General features: G+C 41.2%; 1 protein-coding gene across 4 annotated transcripts in view; it reads right to left on the bottom strand.

The window, feature by feature from the left end:
- Positions 1-13566: 13566 nt before the first annotated feature.
- The window catches only part of cemip (cell migration inducing hyaluronidase 1), a 145220-nt gene continuing 142218 nt past the window's right edge, over positions 13567-16568 (bottom strand). For all 4 annotated transcript variants that reach the window (XM_028402658.1, XM_028402657.1, XM_028402659.1 and 1 more), the window contains one exon: positions 13567-16449. In XM_028402658.1, the coding sequence (XP_028258459.1) occupies positions 16322-16449 (128 nt within the window). In that variant the 3' untranslated portion in view covers positions 13567-16321. The remainder of the gene's footprint in view (positions 16450-16568) is intronic.

Below are 16568 nucleotides of genomic sequence, written 5' to 3'. Positions count from 1 at the left end.
AAAGGAACTCCGGGCCTATAAAACACATGTATGGATAAATGTATTACCATAAATCTGACACAATGAAATGTTGATTTGATACTCACAGCCTGAAGACTTTGGTTCAGCTGTTTTCTGCACAGAGAAGAACAGAGTTTAATGATTTTGTTGCAAACAGGTAACTAACTGAACAAAGTAAAACTTGCAGTAAAAAAGTATGTATGACCTTTTCATTGAAAAAGTGCAAGGTAAGCCAAAAGCTGAGTCCTGCAAAGAAACGTGGATGTTAAATCAGGGATTCTACAGGATTTCTGACAAACCATGTTTTTCTTTTTTTTGTCACTCTGCACCTCTTCATGTAATGAGCCCACATCAAACCCAGAGAATCCTGGTGTGCTAGGACCGGAGCTAACAGAGAACAGGAAAGCTGGAGATTTGGTATCAGGGGTGCTTTGTTATAGGGAGTTGCCGGAGTTAAATCTGTAAAAACATGAAATAGGTCTCAGGAGTTGGGTTTACCATCATTCTAAGCTTTGGACAATTCAGAGAAAGCCTTACTTAATTGGAAATGTAGGAGTTGAAGGCACAGACGTGACTTTTTCTGGGAGTGACTGAGGATAAGTCTCCTGAGATGATGTCTGAGAAAGAATGGTGACTCCATTGTTGTCCTTTTCATTTGGTGCCTGCTCTTCATCTACAGCTACTCTTTGCTGCATCTCATCCTTCAGATCGTCATTTACACCTGCTACACTGAACTGCTGCTCCTGTACAGAAAACAGTGTGAAAGCATTAAGCTTAGAGATAGTATGTCACACTTTTAGGTAAGTTGTCTTGCATATCTTTACTGTGACCCTCAATAAAAACAAAATTCTAGACCCCATATAGGGCCCTCAATGTATCCCACAACGCATCTTGGAAAAAGTGTCCATCCATTGGTCACTACTTTTAGGGATATGTAACATCATGCATTACACAGACTGGCGAAAAAGGAAACTCAACCTCAGTTGCATTTAATTTCTCGGGCCACGTCAGTTAATGCCCCCATGATGTAAAGCTCCACTTTGAAAAGCCACTAAAATGCAAACAGTGCAGTTTTAATCCCATAAATATTCTAGGTTTTATCAATTTTTAATTCTCAAAATGAAAAAAAAAATACATTACCCCTTAACAAGACTCACAAGTATTAGTATAGGCATGGTATTTGTTGCCTGGCAACAAAAGAAACAATATAATTTATTGTTAACAAAAATAATACATAAATAAAATATAACTGTTAAAGACCAAACAGTTGATTTGAAGATTAAATATAAACTTGCATTTCCTGAAGAAAATGCAAGTTTGGTTGCCACAGCAAGTTTGTTTTTACCAAAAAACAAACTCTGTCATGCATCCATGGCAACCTGCTGAGCAGTCTACTCAGAGGAGATTTTGGATGCATGACAACCATGCATACATGAGCAACCATGCATCCATGGCAACCTGAACCTGTGAGCCGCCATTTGAAGACGGAGCTGAAAGTAGCATCAGTCTGTCACCATGGTAACAGAAGAGGAGACCTCAAAAGTCCCCGGCCATTTGAATATTTGCAATTATTATTGACGGTTTGTCCTGAATGAGCTGAATCTTTTGATGTTTGAATGGCTTGAATCGGCCCATGCATTCTGAAGATATGCTGAGCCAAAAAACGTACAGAATAAACATTCAAGTTGCTCCTAATAAACATTCAAGTTGCCATGCATCCATGGCAACCTGAATATTTATCAGCTGCTCCTAACAATCATTCAAGTTGCCATGCATCCATGGCGACCTGCTGAGCAGTCTACTCAGAGGAGATTTTGGATGCATGGCAACATCATGTAACATCAAGTAGCATCAGTCTGTCACCATGGTAACAGAAGAGGAGACCTCAAAAGTCTGTCTGAGCTGAATCTTTTGATGTTTGAATGGTTTGAATCGGCCCATGCATTCTGAAGATATGCTGAGCCAACCGAAGACATGGAAAATGTTTAATTTAATATTGTAATGTTTGCAGTTATTATTGACGGTTTCCACACATATCCTGAATGAGCTGAATCTTTTGATGTTTGAATGGTTTGAATCGGCCCATGCATTCTGAAGATATGCTGAGCCAAAGAACGTACAGAAAAATAATAATAATAATAATAATAATAATAATAACAAGTCAAGAAACAATGACAAAGGTAATAAAATGCATAAAGAATTACTTGCATTTCCTGAAGAAAATGCAAGTTTGGTTGCCACAGCAAGTTTGTTTTTACCAAAAAACAAACTCTGCTGTCACCATGGTAACAGCAGAAATGGTTTCTCTATCTTGTAATTTGTAGGAGGAGTAGCATTTTGCAGAAGACATGGAAAATGTTTAATATCTTTAATATTATAATATTTGCAATTATTATTGACGGTTTCCCCAAATGTCCTGAATGAGCTGAATCTTTTTGGATGCATGGCAACATCATGTAACATCAAGTAGCATCAGTCTGTCACCATGGTAACAGAAGAAGAGACCTCAAAAGTCCCCGGTCATTTGAATATTTGCAATTATTATTGACGGTTTGTCCTGAATGAGCTGAATCTTTTGATGTTTGAATGGTTTGAATCGGCCCATGCATTCTGAAGATATGCTAAGCCAAAAAAGTACAGAAAAATAATAATAATAATAATAATAATAATAATAATAATAATAATAATAAAGAAAAGAAGAACAAGAGTTTGGTTGCTGGGCAACCAAACTAATAATAAAGAAAAGAAGAACAAGGGTTTGGTTGCTGGGCAACCAAACTAAATAAATGTATTGCACACGTTTGAACTCTCTGTGAACTCTCTGTATAAAGAAAAATAACAATGAGATTTTTAAGCATTATGAGATTTAAACATTAAGAGATTATTATATATTCTATATTTATATGGGTGTGTTGTTTGATGTCGAGATTTTGTACACCGAAAGGTCTGTCTGTTTTGGAAGGCAGAGCAGGCACCACATAAGAAAGCTGTTTTTTTGCGCTTTGCGCAAGCCGAACATGCTACCAATCTGAGGCCATGTCAAAAGAAGTTCCTCTGTTGCGAACAGTTTGTGTGTGCATGCACGTTGCAGCATGGGTACGTCTGATTGGTCATACGGAGCCTGTGGTCTAGTTTGATTGGCGGAACATGGTCAGGTGGTCACAGTTTCCCAGAGGGAAGTATTCTTCCACTGCTTCACTTGGCTGAGGCAGAAAGATGTAACGAGTAGCGAGTTCACATTTGGCCAATGTAAGAATAAGAGTATCGTTATTTGCTCACAAATTTACTCAAGTAAAAGTAAAAAGTACAAGATATTTAAATTACTCATATGAGTCATTTTTTTCTAAAAAGTTACTCAAGTAAATGTAATGGAGTAAAGAAACAAACACTTCTTTGATTACTGTTTATAGGGCATACCTGGTCTGCTGAAGGCTGGACAGATTCAGTATCAATCACTTCATTGGAAGAAGTGTCATTATTATATATTTGAGGGAGGTTATTGTGATGAGGGGTAACGCTTTTGTTGTTTTTTTTGTAAAAAAATATTAAATATAAAGAATCAGTCTTTCTCACACGGCTGCATCATGTCAGATAAAAAGTTAATAAAACCGGACTTTTGTGAAATGCTGCCATTTTATGTAAAAATCTGAGAGCTGCAGACCAGCCTACCTGGTGAGACACTCCCAGCTCCACCCCCACAAACACACGGTCCAACTCCGAGTTATCCTGCAAGATGTGACAGAGGCCTCTATCTCAGGGAGGTTGTCATTACAGACCAGTACAGCTGGTGCTCGCGCTGCGGGGTCATCACACACCACCACACCTTAATATCCACATCACCACAGGCAATTTTTGATGAGATCACAACAAACAAAGTTTAAAGTAACTCAACAGACCTCTTTCTTAGGGACCGATAAAATGACACGAAATAATCATAGATTCAATGCATAGACGAAAACATTAAGAAGATAATTTCAACGCTCTGGTTATGGTTCTATGGTTCTTTTTTTTTTACTGAGTTCTGGGCACTGCCATTCAGTCAGAGCGGTTTGTCTCATCGCAGGGTGCTTCAGATGACTTCTGGTCTAATGCCTCCAGACTCGCAGCCCTATTGCTAACTGTCTAAACCGGCTCATGTAATCCATCCTACAATAACAAATCGTTTTCAACTACTGTTGAAAATTGACATGTCTGTTCTCTGAAGCTACAAGAACATTCACTACAGCTGTTTCTGTGCTATATTTAAGCTAAACTAAGCTAAGCTAAACTGCAGAATAGCAGAAAAAATTAGGATACAAATTTGCATTCTAAGAAAGCTTCTGCCACACTGTGAGTTAGGGGAATTTTGGAAACCATTTGTGCATCTTCACCTCAAACAACCACACATTTGGATCATTAATTACATCACAATCTGATTGGAGGAATATTATGCAAATACTTTTGAACAAACCTTCATCTACAAACCAATTAGCTTCCTGGAAAATGTAAAATATTCTGTATATCAACATTTTTCAGTCTGAATTTGGCTCTGAAATATCAGCTATGGCTGTAACTGACATGTTACACTTCCACAATCATTTGCATGCAAAGAGGATGAGTCTTTTTCCACATTTTTTACACTAGCATGACAAGAAAACCCATACACTGCACATATCATCAACAGCAGGAGGCAACACACCAAGTCATGTTTCTGTGCAATAAACTGTAGAGGGTCACAAATGTAAAGACAGCAAGTTTTCCACTTTGTCAAAAAACCCTCAAGTGGCAGCAAGAACTACAAAAACTACAAAAACGGTCACAGACCGCAGCTCGTCTTCAGGTAATGCGCGTCCATGTGATTGGAGGCGTGGCTTCGGGGTGAGCTCCGAGAGAAAGGGGCATGTGTTTACTTTCCAAATCTGGCTGACTCTCACTGAGTTTTCAAAATCTCCTACCCGACCTTTAACTGCTCTCTTAGTAGATGCTCTCTCTAGTAGTTGCTCCCTCACTGATTATGTCCAGGTCCTAGTATTCACTGATAGTGTCTGCTGATATTATGTAAAATATTATGTGTTTGCATTATCTGCATGAACAAAAATTTGTTTTGACATTTCATACTTCATACAAGAAATGTGTGAAAACATGTAAGGTAAAGTGCTCTCCAAGAAGATGAATATTCTACATAACAATGTCTGTGAAGGCTCTCATTGATCCAGGTCAGTCATTTGCAAGAGAAAAGGAAAACAAAATCTAGATAAACTGACCCCTGATTATCACAAATCATCATTTCACGTATAATTCTTTCATTTTAATGGGGAAAAACAGCAGAATCAAGTATGGCGGACATGTGTTTTTAAGACAAATTCTAACACTCTGAGCACATTTAATATGTCAGTATTATCCAGCAGAGGGCAGTATAATCCTGAATACAAATTGCAATCCTCATCTTTATGACAATGTTGTTCTCTTTTAAAGCCTGGCTTCACTGTGACGGCAGAGATGCAATGATGGAGTTTATAACTGACCTTTGTTAGGCCTCCGCAGACGCTCCATGCCAGGTCTCATCTCATCGCTCCATGACACCCAACTTCTCTGTACATCTCTGCCTGCTCTGTGGTCACCTGATGCTTAATAAGTGCCATAGAAGATTAAACTAATGATGAAATCCTGTTTCAGAGCAACAGAGTTTCTGTGTTTGTGCGTCTGTGGGTGGATGGTTAAACTTACATTTATGCATATGACAACCATTTAATGGAACAAAGTTTTTACTTCCCTATGCTCAGTTCAGTGACAACCATTGCAGTGGAACTCTGAATGTATTACCTGCTAGTTTCAGGTTGGATCTCTGTTTCTGTTTCTGAGTGTCACACACCACAGTGTGGAGGTGACGCCTGGTGAGGAAGTCACACTGCACTGTTTCAACTTTGATAATACTGGTTGAAATTAAAAAAGGGCCCAATGCCAGCTGCATCACATCTACGTCCAGCTCTGAGTCCACAGCTGTGTTCTGTGATGGATTTAAACATGGAAAATGTAATATGGCATCCAACCCCAACAATCTGTTTCTCAAATCATCATCATCATCATCATCATCATCATCATCATCATCATCATCATCATCATCATCATCATCATCATCATCATCATCATCATCAGTCATTTTACAGCCAGGTAAGATTTCATTAACTGTGGCTTGTGCCCCAGAACGTTCAACACAGAGACTGCATGACACATCACTTCAAATCCCACCCACATCCTACATGTGTCTCTGCAAATACTCCTATCTTTATAAAGCTGGTCATCACCACCGCATGGCAAACAATCACTCGACAGATGTGTAAATATATTTTTTTATATCATTTATATTAGGGTCAAAAGGAATATTCCCCTCAGGACTGAAGCTCTTATAGTCAGGGTTGTCTTATACAACACAGTACTACTTCATGCATTATCATCTAAAACAATTCAAAGTAGGAGTGCTTTGTCCATAGTGCTGGGTGTGGAAAGAGACCTTGTGCATCCATGTGTCTATAATCTAATAAAATACCTTAGTTTCAGTTTATGTGGCGACCACTTTACCAGGAGAGCCATCTGGGTGCCCATAAAACTAAACACACCAGGGCCAAAAGCACGTCCGATGAGCTTATTGATACACATAACAACATAAATATCACAGATCAGATTCAGTGAGATATCATGCAAAAATGTATGACCTACTCTGTAAGAAATGCAGCTCAAAATAGCACACTGTAATTTACATAGTCTTTTGGGAACCCCTTAGAAAAGTCACTGCATCAGTTTGTCACCTGCTGAGCTTTTGAAGCAGCAACTTCATTTTAACATACATTATACCTTATGGAAACAGACACATTTCAGTAGTGAAATAACTTTTATTGGCCGAATAGAAACATTTTTATGTGCATTTACACAACTTTCAGCCTGCTTCAAATCAATCCATATATTTTCAATGATGCTAAGGTCTGGGGACTGGGATGGCCGTTCCAGAACATTGTACTTGTGCTTCTGCATGAATTTCTTGGTGGACTTTGAACAGTGATTAGGACCATTGTCCTGCTGAAACATCCGACCCTGGTGTGGCTTCAACTTTGAGACTGACTCTTGAACATTCTTGTCATGAATCTGCTGAGTCTGAGAGGAATTCAACTTTAACAAGGTTTCCAGTACCTGTGCTAGCCACACAGCCCCAGAACATGATGGACCCCCACTAAATGGCAATAAGTTCCTCTCATGGAGTTCAGTGTGTGTTCTCCACCATGCATGCCTCCTCTGGTTGTGAACAAATAACTCTATCTTAGTCTTATCTGACCACAGTATTTCTTTCCCAAAATACCTCTTACTTGTCCTTCACCTGTGCCTCTCCTGTATTTGTTTCGGCTAATCACATCTTTCCTTCACAGTGACTGCTCCTGTGGCGTTCCATTCCTACACTACATTTCTGACAGTGGAGACAGACAGTCCAAACCTTCCAGATCATTTCTGATACACTTCTCCTAATTTATAATAATGAATTATCTTAGTTTTAGGTCAGTGGAGAGCTGTTTAGAGGCCCCCATGTTTCCACTCTCAAAGAAAGAACCTAGGTCAAGCACAGCCAGCAGTTACTTATGTTAAACAGTCTTTTTCAGGATTGATTCCACCTGTCCACAAAGCATTTTTGTGCTTCAACCTGACAGCTATAAATCCCTACAGGTTTTGAAATGAATGTGATTGAAAGAGTGCCTAAATGTATGCAAATGCCTGTTTTTGTGTAAATGCACATAAAAATGTTTCTATTGGGCCATTAAAAGTTATTTCACTGCTGAAATGTGTCTGTTTCCATAAGGTATAATGTATGTTAAAATGAAGTTGCTTCAAAAGCTCAGCAGGTGACAAACTGATGCAGTGACTTTCTTGAGGGGTGCCCAAACTTTTGCATAAGACTTTAATCCAGGCCTGGAGAATTAGGTCTATTCATCCAAATCCAGTAAACAAGATACAATATAAAGTTTTATAATATACAAGGAAGTTTATATATGTCTGCTTCAGAGGAAGTTAATCCTGCAGCTCTCTGAATCACACACACCACAAACAACTTCATGTTCACAGGGACTAAAAGTACTTTGTGCTACTAGTACAGCTATGATACAGATGAGGAAGAAATACACCTCCTGATTCTGTCTTCAGTCCTTCATGATCTGTAGTCAGTTTATTTCATATAAAACTCCAAAAGTATTTTATATTTACTTTTAAGCAACATCCTTTGATTAGCTGTAAGCCGGCTAAGTCAGCTTTTGGTTTAACTACACTGTGCGCATGTTCACAACATTTGACCGTGATGGGCTCGTGCTGAGATGAGCCAATGAAAAAAAAACATGATGATACAGGAATTGGACAGGGAATTTTAACACTATCCAGCCTGGAAAAGTACAAATCCCCTCCATGAAAAACATGTGGGCCATGTGAAGCTGCTTTGCAGGCATGTGCCTCCAATCTGGTCTTGCTAATACAAATAAAGCCACAAGCAAGGACTAAATCCACGTCATGGTAGTGAAGGTGAGATTTACTGAGATTTTACTACCAGATTTTTTATTATGTATTTTCTTATAGAAACATTTTCACTTTTTGACATTTTTACCTGAAAGCATAATGTTTGATTTATGCACAAAACAACTTACATGTTTGTACACTTTGTGCTTTTCAAAATGACCAGTTTAACTAGCATTCTATTATATAACATTATATTATTTAGCCCAAGTATTGATTCAAAATAAGTTCAGTCAAAAGTTGGTGATCATCTTATTTAAATGTTGATCACTGTCAGCATCTCTGATCAGCTTCATCATAAACTTTGGACATACTATTTTCAAACTAATATAACAGTTTGTTCTGTGATCAATCAGTAATTCTAAAAAATGTCAATAAATCTAATAGGAATTGATCATTAAGGTGAAACTGTTTGATTAAAAATGGTACAAAGACTAATTATCAGAACTATTTAATTTAAAAGGTGCTTTTTTTGATCAACAACAATAAGGTATGTGAGTTTGAACATTTGATATGTTGTGCAGAGCAGCAGATTGTTTATTGATGGTAATGATAGAAATGTAATAATGTGAGGAGCAGAACGTCATCATGGTGAATCACTGATGTGTGTTCAGCACACTTAAACAGTGTCTGTGTTTCTTCAGAGGAAAGGTGGACTGTCTCCCCCATGTGGCAACGACAGAGACAGCCAGCAGAAGTCTTCCAGAAGTTAACCATTTGAATGGATTGATTGATTGATGTTTTCTCTTATCTGTGCATCAAAATCACTTTTCAGCTCTCACACACAAACACTCTAATGTTCAACAACAACCTTTCATTCACTGTCTGCGTGCGTCTCTTTGTAGCACCAAGAAACTCAAGACCAGTGGTGCTGGATCTGGGTGAGTGTGATCTGGTTTCCATTTTAGTGACCAGTCTGTGATTTGTTATTGAAGATCATGATGTTGACGTGACTTGTTGTGTTTCTCTGTCAGATTCCCCAACCCCGGGAACTTCTGCCAGGATGACCTCACTAAGCTCTAGGCAGTTGTCAACTTCAGGATCTGTGCAGGAGATGCTCCAGGAGTACCAGATGGTAAGAAGGCCTGCTTTCAGTCATTCAGCGCTGACTGATAGGGAACCTGCTGGAACAAAGAAAACTCTCTGTTTGTTACACACTACATAACTGACATGTTGTCCCTGCAGGAGGTGGAGTTGGACCTCAGCTGTGACTGTGGCAGCCAGAAGTCAGGACTGGATTGCAGCTTCCGGACCCTGCAGAGTTCAGTGACAGCACATCCACCAGAGTTTCCATATTCAGATGTCTTGTGTACAGTCTGACATTCTTGTTGTTGCTGCAGAGATGCTTTAGTTCATCAGTCAGTCCATCCAGTCTGTGTTGATTTTGACTCACTGCTGTCTTCTTTTGTGTCTGCAGGTTCCTGTGGCTTCATCTGAAGAGGGCCACCTTCAACCAGTTCCTTCAGATGAAGAAGCTTCACCACCGGGTCCACCTCTCCAGGAAGCTCCTCCTCAAGTCCAGCCAGGTACAACAGTCACACAGCTGATAGCACACAAAGAGGAAACACGTGGACTGGATTTCATAACCTCCAGCTGCACTACGATGATGACCTTGTCAAGGAGACCAGTGGATCCTACAAGCGGAGGAGGCTCCAGAGAACCGTCTACCTCCTCTTCTACCGGTCAGAGACCCCAAAAATGAGGACTCAGAAAATGTGTTTGTCCTTTGATTGAGATTTTTGTCCTTAATATCATAATCACAATTTAATGTTCACATCATGTTTCAAATGTTTGAATTGTTCAAATTCATACTGATTCATCGTATTTGCCAGATGACGTCTCCAGGAAGGTGAGGTCCGCCTTTCTGGGGCCTGGTCTGGCTGTCCCCTCCTGCAGCACCTCCTCTGGCTCTGCTTCCAGGTCTCCCCTCACACACCTGCTGGCTCATTTTACACTCAACAAAAATATAAACGCAACACTTTTGTTTTTCCTCCCATGTTTCATGAGATGGACTTGAAGATCTAAACTTCATTCCAGATACACAATATTACCATTCCTCTCAAACATTGTTGACAAATCTGTCTAAATGTGTGATAGTGAGCACTTCTGCTTTGCTGAGATAATCCATCCCACCTCACAGGTGTGCCACATCAAGATGCTGATCTGACATCATGATTAGTGCACAGGTGTACCTTAAACTGCCCACAATAAAAGGCCACCCTGAAATGTGCAGTTTTGTTTCTGCTTTATTGGCGGTCTGGGGACTCAGAACCAGTCAGTATCTGGTGTGACCACCATTTGCCTCATGCAGTGCAACACATCTTCTTCGCATAGAGTTTATCAGATTGTCTATTGTGGCCTGTGGAATGTTGGTCCACTCCTCTTCAATGGCTGTGCGAAGTTGCTGGATATTAGTGGGAACTGGTGCACGCTGTCGTATACGCCGGTCAAGCACATCCCAAACAATGGGTGACATGTCCGGTGAGTATGCTGGCCATGCAAGAACTGGGACATTTTCAGCTTCCAAGAATTGTGTACAGATCCTTGCAACATGGGGCCGTGCATTATCTTGAAACATGAGGTGATGTTCATGGATGTATGGCACAACAATGGGCCTCAGGATCTCATCACGGTATCTCTGTGCATTCAAAATGCCATCAATAAAATGCACCTGTGTTCTTCGTCCATAACAGATGCCTGCCCATACCATGACCCCACCACCACCATGGGCCACTCGATCCACAACATTGACATCAGCAAAGCGCTCACCCACACGACGCCACACACGCTGTCTGCCATCTGCCCTGAACAATGTAAACCGAGATTCATCCGTGAAGAGAACACCTCTCCAACGTGCTAGACGCCATCGAATGTGAGCATTTGCCCACTCAAGTCTGTTACGGCGACAATCTGGAGTCAGGTTAAGACCCCGATGAGGACGACGAGCATGCAGTTGAGCTTCCCTGAGACGGTTTCTGACAGTTTGTGCAGAAATTGTTTGGTTATGCAAACCAATTGTTTCAGCAGCTGTCTGAGTGGCTGGTCTCAGACGATCTCGGAGGTGAACCTGCTGGATGTGGAGGTCCTGGGCTGGTGTGGTTACTCGTGGTCTGCGGTTGTGAGGCCGGTTGGATGTACTGCCATATTCTCTGAAACGCCTTTGGAGACGGCTTATGGTGGAGAAATGAACATTCAATGCACGAGCAACAGATCTGGTTGACATTCCTGCTGTCAGCATGCCAATTGCACGCTCCCTCAATGCTTGTGGCATCTGTGGCATTTTGCTGTGAGACAAAACTGCACATTTCAGGGTGGCCTTTTATTGTGGGCAGTTTGAGGTACACCTGTGCACTAATCATGATGTCAGATCAGCATCTTGATGTGGCACACCTGTGAGGTGGGATGGATTATCTCAGCAAAGCAGAAGTGCTCACTATCACACATTTAGACAGATTTGTCAACAATGTTTGAGAGGAATGGTAATATTGTGTATCTGGAATGAAGTTTAGATCTTCAAGTCCATCTCATGAAACATGGGAGCAAAAACAAAAGTGTTGCGTTTATATTTTTGTTGAGTGTATTTCTCTCCCTCTGCCTCCTCCTGTTGCTCCCCCTCCTCTCACTCCTCCTGCAGCCCTTCTAAATCCTCCTCTCTCTCCTCTCCAGCTCTCTTCCAGGTGTGTTCTTGGATGACTGGATGCAGACCCCCACCCGCAGGCTGTCAGCACCCGCCTCCCCTGGAACACCCGCTCCAGCTCCTCAGACTCCCTCCAGACGTCGCAGCTGGCCCTGAGCCAGAGTGGGTTCTCTCCTAGGTGAATGCTTCAGAGAGCCTTCACCTAGGAGAGAACCCACTTTGGCCAAACAGGTAGCGTGACTGCTGCAAAGGTGAGAGCCACTGTCTCCAGCCCAGTTCACCCTCAGAGTGTCTGGACAAGCATAGTAAAAGGCCCAGAGCTCAGGGGGTCTCTGAAAGGGGGACAGCAGTAATATGACAGCCACAGTCTCCTCTACTGCTCTGCTGGTAAACAAGGTAACAAACAAGGTCATCAGCTAACATCGAACTAATCAGTTACTAATTTGGTTTAACTATGTGTTTTAGGGAGCAAAACAAGAAGCTAAAGGGAGATGACCGCCCTCTTCTGGCAGACAAACAAACAGCCCTTCCTGCTGAGGACAGCATGAAGACAGAGAGAAACACAGCAGCTGTGCATCGGAGGTATGAAATGAGAGCTGCTCATGTCCCACACAAATTATCAGTCTGATGCAGTGACCGCAGTCCACACACTCTGATAACAGGATCCACACTGCTGCTGTGTGCACTCTGCCCCCTCTTCTCCTCCGTGACCCGGCCGACCCTCAGCAGGAGGGTTATGAGCTGCCCCTTATGAGCTGAGTCCTGCTCAGGGTTTCTTCCTGTTAAAGGGGAGTTTTTCCTTGCTACTGTTTGCCTTAAAGTGCTTGCTCGGGGGTCAGGCTCTGAATTCTCTGTCCTGCTATTTTTTCTTTGTGGTGTCACCAACTGAATGTGGTGAATATGACACTATGTGGTCCTGACAGCTGGACTTGTTCAAATCCTGCAGAGGGAGCTTGCTGCCTGATATTTCTGAGGAATCAAATCCATGTTAGTGCTGCCTGTACTCAAATGATACTTGTGAGGGTGCTACCAAAAGAAAAAGCTTCAAATGCTTTCATCCAACAAAATGTCTGCAGTGAAGAGAAAGACATCTGAAATGGTCTTCATCATACAGTCAGTGGACTTTGTCAGCTCTTCATATGTACAACAAGATTACCATGAACCAGGATGCTGCTTGATTACTATAAACCTCCACTTTATCTCTGCTCAGGTGTTAATCATGTTTTTTTTTTTACAAATATTTTGTATGGTTAAAAGTAAATAAGATTAAAATGTAGAGTAGTGAAGTGTGGCAGGGGAGTGCACACACATTTAGTGAATTTCTTTAATCTTTATCCCCTTTGTTCCCTCTTCTGTATATAATTCACGCACTGACTACTAGCTACGTAGTCGCAGGGACACAATGACAATCTGTTCATCGTTCTTTATTTCTGTACAAAAATCCTCAAAGAAATTCACTTTACAAGCCCAAGCCACATATACAACACATCCATTTGGTGTACAGATAAAACAAGCTAAGAGTCATATGCACGTATGCAGTGAGTGTCTGGTACAAGTCTTTTAAAATGGAGCTGTAATGGTTTCTTACATACAGTATACATACAGGACAGGACTAACATTACAACTCAGAGATGTCCCTTGTAGATTTGGATCAACTGTGTCTGTACAATAAATAAGTATAAAATATATCTCTTAGCAATCTGTGGATTTTTAAAAACACATTAGACATACAAAACACTAAGTTACTGCTACAACCTCCGAAAAAAGTCCAGCTATTTCGGCAAAGGGAATCCTTTTTTCATGCCAGATTGGAACAAAGACTTCTCCGTCATTTTGAAAAGGGGGAAATTGCACAAACTCCAATGATTAAACATTCAGCAAATTTCAATTTTTGACAATCATGGCCATCTTCATGATTCAATCCAAAACACAGACAAAGTGAATCACAAGCACCTTTTTAAAGAATGGAGGGGCAAACCTCACAATATCAAGTGGAATGTGAGAAAAGAAAGCTAGCCACCGATCAGGACCAAAAACAAGGAATGTGTTTTTTCATTTTCTTCTTTTTACAGCTTCATCAAACAAAGCAGGATAGGAACATCACTCTGACATACCACAGGCACACCTGCAAGGGGAGGAGGAGGCTCAGCTATGCACCTACATTATACATGCATTTAGTGGCTGGCTTACTTACTATCTGCTCCCTTTGTTGATACAGGCATTGCATCTTAAATTGGTAACAACCATGGCTTCATGGAGGACAACAGGCCAGGAGTTAGTAATATATCCAAATCCAAACAGCCAGGTGTACAAAAGACACACTTAAAAATATCTGAAGTTAATGTTTAAGTGAATAATATATTAGAGTAATGAAGTTTGGCTGAAAATTCAGGGATGAATCACAGGACTGAGAAATTAGACATAAAAACAGCTCATTTGTCTGTGTTGTTTTGTGTAATCTTTCCTCTTTGAAGCCTTTTTACACCACTGCAGCTCTTTGTGCTTGTTTTATGGTAATTTAAAAAGAAGTTAAAAACAAAACATCATGCTGGCCCAAGAACCTCATGATGGCGATGTTTGTTCAGAGAATAGGTTTGTGCCAAATCTCTTTGTAGTCATGTTTTTCCTCACAGTGTCTTCAGTAAGAAGTGTGTTTGATGTGTAGATATATAACAGACTTCACCATTGGTCCATGAAGGGCTCCTCTAGAGATAACTTTACATCTCATAGTCTCTGTTCACATCCTCAGATAACCTGGCCCTAAAGACCATGGTTGTAATACTGTCCAGTACTCTCCATGAGATTCCCTCTGCACGGTGGTCTCACTTTTCACTTCCCTTTAGAGGCCTCAACGCTGACCCAGGACCCATCGGTAGGATTTAATCCCTTAGCTAGCCTGGGAGTAGTGTTGGAAGTTGCTGGAGAGAGGGAGGTCACATACAATGGTGCTACCACAATCCTGTCTGATGAAGATCCAAGTGTCTGAACCCCTCCAAAAACCTTGGTTGTATATTGCTCTTAATTTTTCTGCAGGACATTTAAAGATACTGCCTGAACATTAGGTAGCTCTTCTCACTACTGTTCTTTCAGTTTGGATAGGACCAACACGCCCAAAGGAATACTTAGCAGGTAACTGGATGAACCATCTGTCCGTCACCTTACATCACTTAAGAGCAAATAAGAGCAGACACGCAAAAGAGCTGAGCACTGAGGATCTTTGAAAGCTAGCTGATATTGGTAGATCATTTGTAATAGAGTGGACTGGTCTGAACCAGTTAACTTGGACCAGCACATAACTTGGACCCTGAGCAGATGGATTTAGGTTTATGATCAAGGTAAAGAAAAAGTGTGTTGAATGCTCTTCTACGGAGAGGCAAACCAAAAGTGTGAGCCTCATTAAATCTGACTTTTTCTAACGGCAGGACTGTCAACACACTTTCAGGTGGGACTGCACATTGTGCACATACAAGCCCTAAGAAGCACGTTAGAGCAGGGTTGAGTTTTTTGTAGACCTGCTGGTGTAAACCATCAGAGAAGTCTGTTAGAGAACCTACACACAAAATCTTACAGCTTGGACACGCAGTCAGTTTGTAAATGTGTTAGCTGGTGAACACAACTGTGATGAACAGCTGACCAAATCCAATGGCCACATTAGCTACTAAGCTAACATCATGTAAACATTACAATGGTATTAGTGATGCAATGGCAGTGTTCATAAACATAATTAATACCAGCCATTTTAATCAATATTAATGAATCATGTCTGCGGGGACAGTCACTTGGGTGTTCAGAACCACTGTTGCCAAAGAGCTGAGGATCTCCAACATGGCTGCCAGAGAAGAGAGCGTTGTCACTTTAAAGCTCTCTATCGATGGTAGGGATCTTACACTGATACAGTTCATGGCGGCCAGTGCAGGCTCTGGGAAAGTGTCTTTGTCTTTACAGCATACCATCCTTTGTTCTTACCACCAAACCTAGAATAAACACCACTCCTGAACCAATGGCCCGGAGCAACTGACTCTGCAGTGCTGGCAGTGTGCATGTACATGTATGCGTAAGAGTGTGTCTGTATGTTGTATTATTTTAAAAAGGGGGAGTGTGTGTGTGTGTGTCCAGAGGGCGTCATAGTCACTTGGCTGCCCTCTTCACTCTGCATGTCGTTCATAGCTTCATCTTGTGGACCACAGGGACAGGCAAGACCTGATGGATCTTGGCACGGTCGCTGTCCACCTCCAGATGGACCCAGTCGGGGTGGAAGGAGCCCTTGAAGCCCACAAATGCCAGCTTATCTGGAGATAGGCCAGAGGATAACAAAGTCATAGAAAAATCCTTGGAACAACTGGGTACCTTTTGCACTGTTTCACATTTTCCTTGATCTGAAACACTGTAGACATAGAAAACTTGGATA

The sequence above is a fragment of the Parambassis ranga genome, chromosome 3 (assembly GCF_900634625.1).
Source record: "Parambassis ranga chromosome 3, fParRan2.1, whole genome shotgun sequence".
Classification (NCBI taxonomy): domain Eukaryota; kingdom Metazoa; phylum Chordata; class Actinopteri; family Ambassidae; genus Parambassis; species Parambassis ranga.
The sequence above is the reverse complement of the archived record's forward strand: the minus strand, read 5'-3'. Positions and strand labels throughout refer to the sequence as shown.